General features: G+C 45.8%; 1 protein-coding gene across 7 annotated transcripts in view; it reads right to left on the reverse strand.

Annotated features, from left to right (window-relative positions):
• LOC135090569 (adhesion G protein-coupled receptor L2-like) overlaps positions 1 to 15000 on the reverse strand; it is a 166508-nt gene that overhangs the window by 42764 nt on the left and 108744 nt on the right. For all 7 annotated transcript variants that reach the window (XM_063987431.1, XM_063987433.1, XM_063987429.1 and 4 more), the window contains exons 3-5: positions 7994 to 8100; positions 7077 to 7691; positions 4946 to 5569 (exon numbers count right to left, since the gene is read on the reverse strand). In XM_063987431.1, coding sequence (XP_063843501.1) covers positions 4946 to 5569; positions 7077 to 7691; positions 7994 to 8100 — 1346 coding nt within the window. The remainder of the gene's footprint in view (positions 1 to 4945; positions 5570 to 7076; positions 7692 to 7993; positions 8101 to 15000) is intronic.

Consider the following 15000-nt stretch of genomic DNA (forward strand, 5'->3'; position numbering starts at 1 on the left):
GTGGGAACGGAGCGCGAACGATTCAGGAAAGGAACGGAACGGGAAGGAACGGGAGGAGATGAAACAGGAACGAAGCGAAGCAGGAACTCAAAAGGAAAGGGAACAGAACGGAACGGAACGAGATGAAACAGGAACGAAACAAAATAGGAACTTACAGGAAAGAGGAACAGAACAGAATGGAAAGGAACGGGACGAGATGAAACAGGAACAGAACAAAGCAGGAACTTAAAGGAAAGGGAACGGGACGAAGCAGGAATTAAACAGGAACGGAAGAGGAACGGAATGAAACAAAAAGGTAAAGAACAAAGATTGAGACCAAACAAGAGCGTAGAAAAAAAGGAAAAGAATGGAGGGAAACAGGAATGAAACAAGAAGAAAGAAAGGAAAGAGAAACGAAACGAAACACAAGAGACAAGTAAAACAGAATAGAGCAGAAAAGGAACAAGAAGAAAAGAAAGAAAGAACGAAAACACTGCAGATAAAAACGAAAGTCGAGAAAATAAAAATAAAAAGATGGAAAAAACCTAACGGCGAAATAATGATAATAATGATGATAGACTGATAAAAAAAGGGAAAAAAAGAAACTAGCGTGTTGTTTGAGGTAGATGAATAATAGTAATTACAAACAGATATATAGACAAAAAAAAAGTAATCAAAACTTTGGGTGAAAGCAAAACACTGATAATTAGAATAGAAAAAAAAAGCTTCGACTATTTTGTTCTACACCCTTAGAGAGAGAGAGAGAGAGAGAGAGAGAGAGAGAGAGAGAGAGAGAGAGAGAGAGAGAGAGAGAGAGAGAGAGAGAGAGAGAGAGAGAGAGAGAGAGAGAGAGAGAGAGAGAGAGAGAGAGTTTCACACTACACTGCAAATTAGAAACGAGAAAAAGAGAAAGAAAGATTGAAAAAAAGTAGGAAGAACACAAAAAAACAACTACAATAACAGTCCAAGGAAGAAAAAATACAGGAAAAAATGACGAAAGAGGAGGAGAGGAAGAAAAAAAAAGCTCAATAAAACAACAGGAAATAGAAAACACCTAAAAACACGAAAAAAAGAGTAGCATGGAAAAATATGAAAAAGAGATTGAACAAGAGAAATCGAAATAGAAAATGCAAAAAAAGAAGAAACGATACAAAAAGAAAACAAGAAAAAAATGAAAAAGAATATAGGAAAGATTCAATATTTTCCAGCCCTCCTGACGAAAAATACCACCAACACCACCACCACCACCACCACCACCACCACCACCACCACTATTACTAACAATTTTCATTCACCCGGACGTGAAAATGAAGGTCAGACGTAAAAATATAAAATACATTAATAAATTTTCCCCTTCGCCTCTTCTTTCCACTCACGCCCTCGTCTCCCACGCCCACGCCAGGTACCAAAGGGGCGTGGGCGCCAATCAGGAGGCGGGAAGACCACAAGGGCGCCCTGAGGAACCTGGCAAGCTACCTGAGTAATTTCAATCAGCTGGTTTCTCTCTCTCTCTCTCTCTCTCTCTCTCTCTCTCTCTCTCTCTCTCTCTCTCTCTCTCTCTCTCTCTCTCTCTCTCTCTCTCTTGTGTCTCTAAGCTCGCAAGAAAAGTTTAAAACAACTCGTGATTCGATACGTTAAGAGAATACAGAAGGAACATCCAATCCTCTCTCTCTCTCTCTCTCTCTCTCTCTCTCTCTCTCTCTCTCTCTCTCTCTCTCTCTCTCTCATCACCAAAACTCAGTGACTCATTGGTAAAATACTCTAATAGCAATATAAGTGTCCTTGGTTCGAATCCTGGTGATCTATATGTACACCAGAGGAGGAGGAGGAGGAGGAGGAGAAGGAGGAGGAGGAGGTAAGAATAAAAATGGAGCAACAAATCTGAATATTGAAACCATCTATCATCACCACCACCACCACCACCACCACAACAGAGCTCGCCTCATCAGCACCACACTTCATCTAAACCATCCCTTTCTTTCACCACCACCACCACCGCAGTTCTCCCCATCACCACCACACTTGCCCATACTTCCCCATACTTCCCCACGCTTCACCACGCCACCTCACCACCACGAGACACAGGCGTGGGTGTCTCGGTAGGCTTAGCAAACAGGCCACAAATTTCAGGTAACTTTGCACTATAACAAGTAGGAAAGTTTGCCAAGAATAAAGTGCTTTTTACGGTGATAGTAAATTACACAATGAATAATGCTTAAAATTATCTCGTTTTTATGTTAGCAGGAGGAGGAGGAGGAGGAGGAGGAGGAGGAGGAGGAGGAGGAGGAGGAGGAGGAGGAGGGTAAAAGCTACATATCCGACAAAGTGAGATAAAATGGAAGAGAAGGATCTTTAATGAGAGAGAGAGAGAGAGAGAGAGAGAGAGAGAGAGAGAGAGAGAGAGAGAGAGAGAGAGAGAGAGAGAGAGAGAGAGAGAGAGAGAGAGAAAGTAATTTGTCAACAACCCAGGGAATTCATTATTACAATCAGTCATGCGATATTCCCATAGCTACTTCCTCTCTCTCTCTCTCTCTCTCTCTCTCTCTCTCTCTCTCTCTCTCTCTCTCTCTCTCTCTCTCTGTTACAACTTTTACACTTTTACATAATTCAGACTCCCACTTAATGCAAATAATGATATACTCACACTTTCAGTCTTCCTTTTAAAATGGAGATGATGATTATAATGAAAATACTGGCGTGAAATCATACTTTCCTTAAAAATACACAAAAAAAAAAAAAAAAATCGCTCAAACATCACACCTGAGCATTTAATTCCCCTTGTATTCTTGTTCTTTAGCTCCCAGAGACGTTAGGAATTCCGGCTTTATGTGTTCGTGGTAAAAAGGCGAGAATCCACAAAGCAAGGAGGCCTCAGTTTCACAGCCACTCCATCTTGAAGTAAACAAAAGAAGTGGTACAATGACACCTGCTTCCTTCTCCCACCAACACCTGTCTTACCTTGCACCTGGATCCCTTTCCGCTCCACCTCCACTTCTCCTTCCTCCACTACCTCTTCTACTCTTCCTTTCTTTTAATTCTCTTCCGTATTTATTTATTTTTCTTTTTTTGTTCTTTTCTATCTCTTTATCTTTCTTCTTTGTTTTAGGTTATTTTTCGTTTTCTCTGTCTCTCTTTCCTTCTTCTACTTTCTTCGTCTAGCTCTTCCTCCTATCCTCTTTCGTTTTCTTGTTTTTTTTTTTTCGTAAATTTCTTTCATATCTATACTTTACTTAACGTTCAAGATCCTTATTCGCTTCTGTATCTCCTTTTTTTTTTATCTTCTCTTCGCATACTCTTCATTTTTCACTTCATTTTATTTATTTTTTCTACTTATCTCTCCTTCTTTTCCTCAACATTCCTCTCTTTCACTCCTCCATCTCCACCTACTTTCCCTCTCATCATATCTTCTTTCACTTCATCTTCACTCATTACGCATTTTCTTGTCCTTTCTTCTTCTAAACACACGAGACTCCTTTCACTTTACACCTTCCTTTCCTCTCACCTTTTCTTACCTTCCCTCTGTTCACATCTCCTTTCACTTCATTTTCACTTCTTTTATGCATTTTCTTCTCATCTCTCCTCTTTCAGCTTCTATCTCCACCTCCTCCTTCTTCTGCTACAACATATATTTCATTATCTCCTTTCTCTCCTCCCTTCTTCCTCCTCTTTCTACTACTACTGCTACATACCGTTCATTCTCTCTCCCTTCTCCCTTCTCTCCGCCTTTTCCCTTCCTCAACACCCAGACAACACAGAGCATCACAGTGAAATGAAAGACCTCAACACATCGTCCTTTTCCCTCGCAATCCATATGTGTTGGTTTAATATTACAAGAGAGGACCGGAAGAGCGCGCAACACACACACACACACACACACACACACACACACACACACACACACACACACACACACACACACACACAAACGCGCGTACACACACAAAACCCTTGAATACTAGAGAGAGAGAGAGAGAGAGAGAGAGAGAGAGAGAGAGAGAGAGAGAGAGAGAGAGAGAGAGAGAGAGAGAGAGAGAGAGAGAGAGAGAGAGAGAGAGAGAGAGATACGTGGATTTGAGGAACATTTAGCGAGGATAAGGATGATGATGAAGTGGATAAAGAGGAGGAGGAGGAGGAGGAGGAAGAGGAGGAGGAGGAGGAGGAGGAGGAGGAGGAGGAGGAGGAGGAGGAGGAGTTAAGAAGACTTTACAACTTAGGAATGAAAGTTTGGATGAATAGAAACATAGAAAGGAGGAGAAAAGGAGGAAATATGAAAGGAGAGAGAGAGAGAGAGAGAGAGAGAGAGAGAGAGAGAGAGAGAGAGAGAGAGAGAGAGAGAGAGAGAGAGAATATCTGACCTTTCTTGAAGATTATAATTGAAAGTAAAATATTCTCTCAAAATTCCTTTATACAAGCTCTTGTGAAGGACAAAGCGAGCACTCCTCCTCTTCTTCTTCCTCCTTCTCCTCCTCCTCCTCCTCTTCCTCCTCCTCCTCCTCTCTCCGGACATAATGGAGCATACGCCAAACTTAACTTAGCATCGCCTTTTTTCCCCTAAAGATTTTTATAAGAGAGCCTGATGCAATTACCGCCAGGGGTACTGAATGGAGAGAGAGAGAGAGAGAGAGAGAGAGAGAGAGAGAGAGAGAGAGAGAGAGAGAGAGAGAGAGAGAGAGAGAGAGAGAGAGAGAGAGAGAGAGAGAGAGAGAGAGAGAGAGAGAGAGAGAGAGAGAGAGCATGAACAGTAATCGTACAGAGGGGATGGATGGCAAGGAGAGGCGGTTGATAGAAATGACTTAATGGAGGATAAAACTTAATAAATATGTACATGGGGGCGAGGAAAATCGAATAAAGAACAGTGTGAAGGGAGAGGAAGGGAGATGCGGCAGTGAGGGAGAATCAGGACCACGCCCCTGCCAGGATGATGATGATGGTGGTGGTGACAGGCAGCAGACTCAGCAGTACTCACGGATGTTGGCCTCGGCGTGCCTGACAGTCTTCTCGTGGTGCAGGTTGTTGGCCAGCAGGAAGGCGGTCTCCTCCAGCCCCAGCAGCAGGGAGGTGGCCGCCGCTCGGTGCTCCAGAGGCCGCAGGTCCGCCCACGCCGCCTGCTGGCCGCCCATCAGGTTGGAGCCTGTGGCCACGGCGGTGCTCACCAGCTCCGTCACCATCGCCTCACGCTGGTTGATGTCGGGGAAGTCGTTGACGTCGTTGGCCATGCGCCGTGCCAGGCTGTTGAGGATACGCGCCGTGGCCGTCACGTCGCCGCCGTACAACGCCCTGGAGGCCGTCACACTGGCCAAGTCATGTGACACGGCCAGCACGGCGTCGTCGATGTGTGCCCGCGAGGTAAGCGTAGAAAGCCACATGCTGCGGCACTCACTCAGGTCCGCGGCGCCCGCCAGCCCCATGGGGTCGCAGGGCCGCCGCGCCCACCCCGAGGCTCCCCCGGGGCAAGGCTGCACGGCCGTTTCGCCGCCCTGAGTCCAGTTCCAGATAAGGCCGCGGCCCGAGGTGGGCGGGCACCAGGACACCTCGCTGCCCATGGGGCCGCTGCCGGTGGACGGCACCTCGGCCCTCGGCGACCACACGGCTGGAAGAGGGGTTAGTTTAGTGCAGGAATTGTGTGGTGGACTCTGAAAGGCAGCGCGTGGCCTGGCGCCCGCCGCCCCGGCTAGCATTTGTCACGCTGAAACACGGCTGCGGCGGGGCGCTGTCAGGCCGGCGGATATTTCAGCATCAGAAACCTGTCTTGCTGCTGGACCTAAAATGGAGGCAACGTGGGGCTGGTAGCGGCAGGCGCAGGCCAGCAGCGAGGCAGTATATGGCCAGACTCCACAAGAACTTCAATAATTCACATTCCAGTCTTTCAGGCCGTTCGCCGTCCCGCCCCCTACCTGCGCCCCTCCACCAATAAAGTGGGCCGCACAGAGGCCTCGTTTGCGTCACAGCAGACGACACCGCCGGGACACCTTCACCTCCTACACTGCTCTCGTAAATCATCGACGCTCCTCGGAGGGGCGCCGTAAGCCGGGGACTAATGTACACTCCGGCACGGCAACCACGAGACGGGGAAATAAATACCCAGGCAATATTTCCAAATGTCACAACTACCACTGCTGTGCCTCCCCTACAACGAGCAGCGCTAGATTGGCTCAAACAGTCCCCCAGAATGACGCTGTTTACAGGAAGTGCGAGGGGAAAACCAAGGGAAAGAATATCAGGGAGGGGAAAAAGTACGGAGGGTGAAGATAAAATAGGAAACAAAGACGAGAAACAAAGAAATAAATGAGTGAGGAAACGCTTGGGTAAATAACAACAGTTGAGGAGAGAAAGATGAACCTTCAAATCCCAAAGGCCTAATTCGAGAGAGAGAGAGAGAGAGACGAGAGAGAGAGAGAGAGAGAGAGAGAGAGAGAGAGAGAGAGAGAGAGAGAGAGAGAGAGAGAGAGAGAGAGAGAGAGAGGCGGTGTGGAAGACAGATGATACAAAGGAATTGCGGGAAGAAGAGGGAGAGGTAGTGGCGGCGGCGGAGGAGGAGGAGGAAGAGGAGGAGAAGGAGAAGGAGGAGGGGTGCGGGAGATAGATAGAAGATGTTTGGGTTCTTGGGTGTGTCAATACCAGATGCCGCCATGACACCCAGACACCGTAAAACTGGAGCCGGAGGAAGAGGAATGATAAAAAGCGAAAAAAAGAAAACGAGGTGCGACTTCCAAATACACGGGGAACTTTGATAAAACTATAGAATGTACATAATTAGGTAAAACATTCTTCTAGTCTAATTCTCTAATACTAAAATAACCCTGTTGCTGAAATGTAACAAACGTACAGTTGATTAGGAATGAGACTTTGTAATTATAGAAAGTAACGTCAACTTAACTTTATCTTAGTCCTGGATAATTATACGAAAAGAAAACGGAATATAAATTAAGACAAACGTAAGAATCTTTTTAGGAACACAACATTAATTTAGAGAAGCTATATTTTTCCCTCTGTGTCCTCTTTTATGTCCTTAACTAGAGCAAAAAAAAAAAAATAAATAAATAAATAATAAGTAAGCAACTAAGGAAACAAACATGACTACACTTCCTCAGACTTACTTGTAGTGGAGACAGTGGACGTAGCGAAGATTTCCTTGTCAGGGTTCTCAGGGCTCTTGACTCCAGGGTTAGTCGGCGCCTCATCCCCGCTCGGGCCGCCCTCGCTCTCCCCTCCCGCGCCCCCAGACCCCGAGGGCGCGTTGAGATTAGTCTGCGGCGCATTGGTGGTGGTCGTGGAGGAGGAGGCAGGCTTGATGGTCGTGGAGGTAGTCGTGGTGGTGGTAGTAGTAGTCGTGGAGGTCGTGGTGTTCTTGGTGGTGTTGGTGATGAGCCATGGCGGTGGACGCAGCGTTGTGGTGGTGGTGGAGGATGTGGTGGACTGCGGCAGGTCCTCTATTGGGGTTCCCTTCACGCGGTTCTCAAAGTTCAATCCAGTGTCGTCCCCTGAACCGCTACCACCTCCCGTCCCACCTTTCCTCCCGCCGCCTTCCCGCTCTCCCGCCTCCCTGTCGTCGTTCACCTGGGTACCGACGCCTGCTCCTCCCCCGCTGCCTGCCCCGCCTGGTCCTCCCTTGGCCGGGGGGGATGGGATCGGGGGGTCGTCCTCCGTGATGGAGCTGACGGTGGCGATGAACCAGGGCGGGCGGGGCCGGGCGGTGTGTGAGGGCGGGTTCACTGCGGCACAGAACACATGAGATAACGAGGAGAACATAGAATAATAATAGATAACAAGACCCGAGCCAGCACGCCACGAACCCCAAGGTAGATAAGTAAAAACATTCCCTCTGATAACACAAATTGCTCCGATTAATTCAATGCAAATACGAGACAACACCCACATTAGTTAAGCTCCACTCCTCCCCCTCCCCCTCTCCTTACCCCCCTTCCTCCCTAACCCTGTACCTTGCCTCCACTGTCACATCAATGGCAGATACTTTGAGGTGACGCTAGGTAGCACACTGAACACGGAGACTCACCTGGGACACATTGAAAGTGCGCCTCTAAATACTTGAGTGTTCCCGGGCAGGGGTCGCCGAAGCCCCGCGTGGAGGCTGCGACGCTGCAGTTCTGCCGCTGACTGCACCTGTGGAGAGTGAAGGTGTTACTGTGAGACGCAAGTAACACTGGAGACACAAATAGAAAGGTAATATTGAAGACACAAGAGAGATTAATAAATAAGTAACATTGGAGACACAAAAAGTAACACAGGAGATAATAATAAAGGAAAATGTGAAGAAGACCAAAAGGAGAAGCAAAGAAAACGGGTAACTTTGGAGACAAAGAAAAAAAAAAATAACATTGGAGACACACAGTAAGATAACATTGGAATCATAAACAAAAATATTCTAAAATGAGCAATGATTAGTTTGAAGGATCACTAGTATTTTCTCTCTCTCTCTCTCTCTCTCTCTCTCTCTCTCTCTCTCTCTCTCTCTCTCTCTCTCTCTCTCTCTCTCACATAATTCCCCTAAACATTATGCACCAATGGACGCCTTTACATCACCCTTGCAACTCTATCAGGCTCTGAAGGGCAATGTGCCTTTACAGACTTTATGGGCTAGAGGACAAGCTGCGGGGATGATAAGGCGAAGGGACGGCCCGTGTGTGTGTGTGTGTGTGTGTGTGTGTGTGTGTGTGTGTGTGTGTGTGTGTGTGTGTGTGTGTGTGTGTGTGTGTGTGTATGCGCGAGTGGTAAGGAAAGGTTAGTAATTTTTTTATTTATTTTACAGCATCAATCGTTTATTTTCTTTTATTTATTTCATTGCTAATTTTTTTCTTTATTAATAGTCTCCTTCCTTTATATAGGTCTTTGGTATTCTCTCCCTCTCTCTCTCTCTCTCTCTCTGGAAATGCCACACCAACATGACTATAAAACACACACACACAAACACACACACACACACACACACACACACACACACACACACACACACACACACACACACACACACAGTACGGTTCAAAATCTCCCATATCACGAATTCCTCACTCATAACTTTTCAAATTGGCACTCTGGCCCTCCCCTCCCCCCCTTCCCCCCTGGACCGCTGGCCTTTGTCGAAAACTTCTCAAATTCCAAAATTCAATGGACCTTTTTTCCCCATCCCCATCTTCCGGCCCTTCTCTTGCGGTTTCTTGTGGTATTTTGAGTTAAGCGGTCTTTTTTTTTTTTCATTTAAATTCTGGACTTCTTTCTTGTCTTCGTGTTGAGAGATAGTTTTTTTTTTATTTTCAATGTTATTTTTTCTCTTGGGTCGTTAGATTTCGTCATTTTTTATTTAATTTTATTTATCTATTTATTTTTTTTTGTGGTGTCAGAATGCTATGTGTATTTTCCTCCTTGCCATTGATTGAGAATTTTCTTCTTTTAGTCCTTTTATTTTTATTTTCGTCATATTTCTTAATTTTTGAGTCAAGGTGTTGCTTTTCTTTTGTCTCTTTCCTTGGTTTTCATTAATGATGTCTTTCCTTGTCTCTCAGCTTTTATTTCTTGTTTTTTTCTTAATTTCTGAGAAGGAGTGTTGATGTTTTGTCTATGAATCTATGCCTTTGTCTTTTTCTTTTTTTTTTAATAAATTTTAAGCCAGGACGCTGTTTTCTTTCTTTCTGAATCTATCATTTTCACTTTTCTTGTTGCAAATAAAAGATGACGTAGTTTTCTACATCGATTAACCTTTATTTTTTGTTTTATTTCCTGTTTTGGAATAAGAATGCTGCGACTCTTATCTCTAAACTAACTTTGTCTTCCCTCGTTTTTTATTCAGGATGCTGCGGCTTTTCTGTCTTCGTGAGGTGTAATTTATATCTATCAGTGTGTGTGTCTGTTTATCTGGCCAAGGTAGAGGGTCCAGGTGATTTTTTTTCCCATATTTGTTGGCCTTTTTTGATACAAGACACTTTTATCTAATTATGTTGCGGTTTTTCTGTCTCCGTGGGGTGTAATTTATATCTATTTGCTGTCTGTCTTTATCTATCTGAGGTAGTGTCCAAGATATGTTGTTTTTGGTTACCTCTCGAATTCTTTTTATGTTCTTGTTTACTGTGACACTTCTTATAATTTCTCTGTGGTTTTTGTGTCTCTGAACTGTGATTTATATCTACCTGTCAGTCTGTTTGTTTATATCTCAGGTAAATGCCTCAGGTAGGATATTTCTTTTGATTATTTATATTTTTCTTTCTTTTTTACTGACTTCCTTTGTTTTCTGAGCACTGCATGTTCTTCTGTGCTGACATTTGTTCTTCAAGTTTCTTTTCTCGTTCTTTAGTATAGCGAAGCTGCATTTAATTCCTTTGTTTCCTGTGCATCATGTGTTGTTCGTGTTTGATGTTCTGGCGGTTCATTTACACATTGCATTGTTGACAACCATGGCTGTCCTTGTGTCTTGTTTATTAAGCCATCATCACCTCCACCCTTCCCATTCTCTTCGCTAACAAACCATCATTATCTGGCTCTTTATTCTCCCCTCTTTGGCTTCTTCATTAGTGCATATCTTCCCCAGACCTTCTTTTTTTCCTCACTTCGTTAGCAGCAATCACTCTGTTCCCTCCTTCGTTTTCTTTCTGCTACCTCGAGGCTACAGGACTTGCACCTGCCCAAAGTACCTCATTAGCATCAATAAGACTCCCTCACCTGAGCCAAGGCCAACAAATGCTCAGAACACCCTTTTTTTTATATCCCGTAATCACTAAAATTTGTCAAGGCCTTATTAACATATTCATGACCACTTGGAAGGTCAAAGAAGTTCAGGGTGTGACCTTAACCACCGTCCTGCCCATTCTCTATCTCTCATGACCCCTCACCGGCTCGCTCCGACATGCGCAGGACTATCTCAATGTGTTACGTGGAGCATGGACCTTAATTTCTGTGGGCGAGCTCGGTGCACCTTGCCACGCTCGCCGGGTTATCGTAAACAGATGCTTAATTAAACGGAGGTGATGTGAAGGGGAGCCATTAATTATGTGCTAATGCCAGCGTGACAGTGATACCGGAGTGATGATAATGCTGCTGCTACTACTACTACTACTACTACTACTACTACTACTGAACAAACCTAAGCAAATCTAACCTTATATCCGAGAATAATATTAAAGGGTGTTTATGAAGGATAGAATAATGATACCTTATGAACCAAAATTCTGTCTCTCCCTTCTCATCTTCCCCTCGTAACTCCTCCTCTATTACTCTCCCTAAAAAACGTAAAATCCCTGCTAATTACATCTAACCCAACAAATCTAACCGCAAATTTAGCTCATTGCTTAATTTTCACCACCGTGTTCTCTTTTTCCTCTTCTATATTCGTCCTCAAACAAACAGCATTTATAAAAACATCTAAAACTCTTTGTAATCTTTAGTAATTAGATCTAACCAAGCAAATAAAACCGTAAATTTAGCGTATAACTTCATGGGCAAAATTTTTCACCTCGTAGTCCTCCTCTTCCTCTTCTATACTCCTCCCTAAACAATTACTATTCCTAAAAACCTCCAAAATCTTTCCTAATTGTATCTAACTAAGCAAATCTAAACGCAAATTTACCTTATAACTTTATGGGCCAAATTTTTCGCTTTCCAATTTTCCCCTTCCTTTCATATTCTTCTCACACAATTACTATTCCACAAAAACACTGCAAATCCTCGGTAATCTTTAATAATTACAGGTAACTAAGCGTATATTTAGCACATAACTTTATAAACTAAATTTTCACCACCTGCTCCTCTTCCTTTCACATACTCGTACTCTTCCTCCTTCAGCAATTCCAAAAAACCTCGAAAATCCACAAGCATTACATTTAACCAAGCGAATATAGCCTTAGATTTAACGTATAACTTTATGAACCAAATTTTCGCCTCCCACTGCTTGTCTTCCTTTCCTCCGGTGCATAATCTCATCCCTAAAGGTACAAGATTCATGTTTTACCAGCCCCCCAATTACGCCGTTTAGTTTTTACCGGGCCAAACACAATAATAAGTCGCCTTTCCCTCATCACGGCCAGGAGGAAAATGACATGGGGACGCGAGAAGGGAAAAAAAGCCTCCTTCAGACAGGAAACTGATAACTTTTCACTTTTTCCCCGGACGCGTAACCCTGACACTCCAATTGGCTTGTAGAAATGAACCATGTACAGAGAGAGAGAGAGAGAGAGAGAGAGAGAGAGAGAGAGAGAGAGAGAGAGAGAGAGAGAGAGAGAGAGAGAATGTGTCCTAAACTCACACCTACACACAAAACTCAAGGAAAGAAAGGAAGGAATACATTGTTATCGAGTCTCATCTCCACCACCACCACCACCACCACCACCATCACCACCACCACCACCACCACCACTCCTCCTCCTCCTCCTCCTTCTCCCCCTTGGAATCAAAGCCCCTGGATCACACAATACCACGGAGTCCGCGCGTGAAGACTTCTATTCCTTGCACACAGAAACCTGGCCAGGAATTCTATCTAGCCGGTGTCTGAGAACTCATCGATTCTTCCCCTGCCAGGGTTTACTACCGCCACGTCTACCCGTCAGCTCTCTGCTTGGTGGGGAAAGGAAGCTGGGAAATGGAGGAGGAATGTTGAGGAAGTGGAACGGGAGGAGGGGAGGGGACGGGGCGGGGCGGGGCGGGGCTGGGGGAGGAATGGACGGGAGGTAAGTGGTAAAGTTGAGGAGCAAGAAGGTTTGAGAAGGAGGGGGAGGGAAAATATAAGAGGATAAGAACGTGAGCAAAACAAGGGTGAGAGGAGGAGGAGGAGGAGGAGGAGGAGGAGGAGACAGGATTCTTGGGAGAGGAGGATGAGAATGGATGGTAGGGAGAGGAGATAGAGGAGGATGCTGGGGAGAGGAGTAGGAGCAGGAGAAGGAGGAGGAAAAACAAGAGGACAATAGGTTGGAGAACGAAGCGAGGGGGGAGAGAGAGAGAGAGAGAGAGAGAGAGAGAGAGAGAGAGAGAGAGAGAGAGAGAGAGAGAGAGAGAGAGAGAGAGAGAGAGAGAGAGAGATTAAGACGCAAACCATGGCGGATGAGGACGAAGGAAGAGCAAGGAACCTGAACAATACAGATGGGGCGACACTGACTGAGGGAACACCACAGATCGCTGATACTCCGAGCGTCACCACATCTCGTCACATGACAACAGCACTTTGTTACGTCCTTTTAATTGCCGCGCTGATAACTACACACGCATGCAGAGAACCACAGAGAGGGAGAGGGAGGGAGAGAGAGGGAGCGAGGGGTTCAATTATCGTGGTAGTTTCGCCGGGAACAATGGCAAGGCGGGACACAGATCACCTCGCTAATGTACGAGTATAGAGTGAGCATCAGTGGCAAGACAATTAGCGACCAGCGTTTATGAGGCGACGGGAAGAAGTCGGTGCGCAGGGACGAGGCAAGGACAGATAACCACCACCAGTATAGGAACCGTCCTTGGCGCTGCAGCACTCACGGACACACACAAGTACACAGCGCTAATTGTACTTACTAACGTACTGGTAAAACAAACGCTGCACATCTAGGAAAGAAAACAAACACACGCAAACACAAGGCAAACACGCCCCTATCCCGCCCCAGCAGAGGTTAAAGGGCTCCGTTGTTTGTCCCCCAGACGCCTCAACGCCACGCGGATCAGGCAGCCAATCAACGCCTGCAGTGGCTGATAGCGAGTCGCTGTATTAATATGAACCTTTGTACTCTTTGTAATCCTGCATCCCTGAGATCGCTTCAAGCCCGCCGCTCTTTAATTAGGGCTCAAGACGGGTGGGGGGCGCCCTCGGGTGAGTCTGATCGGAATGGGGTATGAAGCAGGCTGCTGATATAACTGTGTCACATCGGACGGCTCTGCCACGCACATTTGTCTTTATTCATTAACCCGCTGAGATAAAGCCTTAATTTATTGTCGCGGCGGGCCGGGAGAGAGAGAGTTGTATCCCTCATGCCTACAACCGAGATACACGTGTTCTCATTCCGCCGCCGGGAAATAAACCATCGCATCCCGGACCAGCGCTAAGGGAGATTAAAGTCGTGTTTATATTCCCAGCGCTGCACGTATCACCCGGACGGCGTGTCGGGGCGGGGTGAGGCACAACACACGCCCATCAGCAGGTGAGTGGCAGGCGGCTCCCTCACCTGGGCCGCACGTGACGCTCCGTATACATTAAGTCACTCTGATAACCACCGCCACAAGATTACTCGCTAATTAATGAATACTCCCTCTCGTATACAGACCGGTCCTGCTGGCTTGGCTTGGCTTGGCTTGGCGTGGCTTGTCTGAATGTCTGGATGGTTAGCACGACCTCTCTCTCTCTCTCTCTCTCTCTCTCTCTCTATCTCTCTCTCTCTCTCTCTCTCTCTCTCTCTCTCTCTCTCTCTCTCTCTCTCTCTCTCTCCTTCCTCCGCCCCCCAAAAAAACTCAAACCTTGGACCAAACACCTATGACTTTCGGGGCTCCAGCTACTCGCCCAATTACGACTTTGCCGCACATAATATAACCTGTCTTCACCTTATTTTGTATTACCTGGACGCAGCTCACCTGATAGCCCTCCCCTCTCCCTCCCCCCACTGCCTCCCACTTTACCTGGTCTTCACCTCACCTAATATTCCTTTGCATTTATTTCTTGTGGTAAAACCTGATAACCTGCACCTACTTAATTCAACTTTACCTGCATCTTATCTCACCTGGGATGATTATCGTGTTGTTCCAAGCATTTTAGTTCTCCTTCTCACCAAAAAGATTAAAGGACAGGGAAGAAGTGGGCATTTTTACAATTTAAATACGGCAGGTCAGCCTTGTTTGTAAGTAGAGAGAGAAAAAAAAAGGTAATAAGTGCACCTCACCTGGTTTGTAAATGAGGTTAAACAGGTGATCCAGGACCCACCAAACCTCATTCCTTTCCTTTGTACCCGAAAACCACACGAATTTTTCTCACTCTCACTGGATTTAAATTAGCCCTCTCTCTCTCTCTCTCTCTCTCTCTCTCTCTCTCTCTCTCTCTCTGTCTCCCTCTCC

This window comes from Scylla paramamosain, chromosome 35, assembly GCF_035594125.1.
Source record: "Scylla paramamosain isolate STU-SP2022 chromosome 35, ASM3559412v1, whole genome shotgun sequence".
Classification (NCBI taxonomy): domain Eukaryota; kingdom Metazoa; phylum Arthropoda; class Malacostraca; order Decapoda; family Portunidae; genus Scylla; species Scylla paramamosain.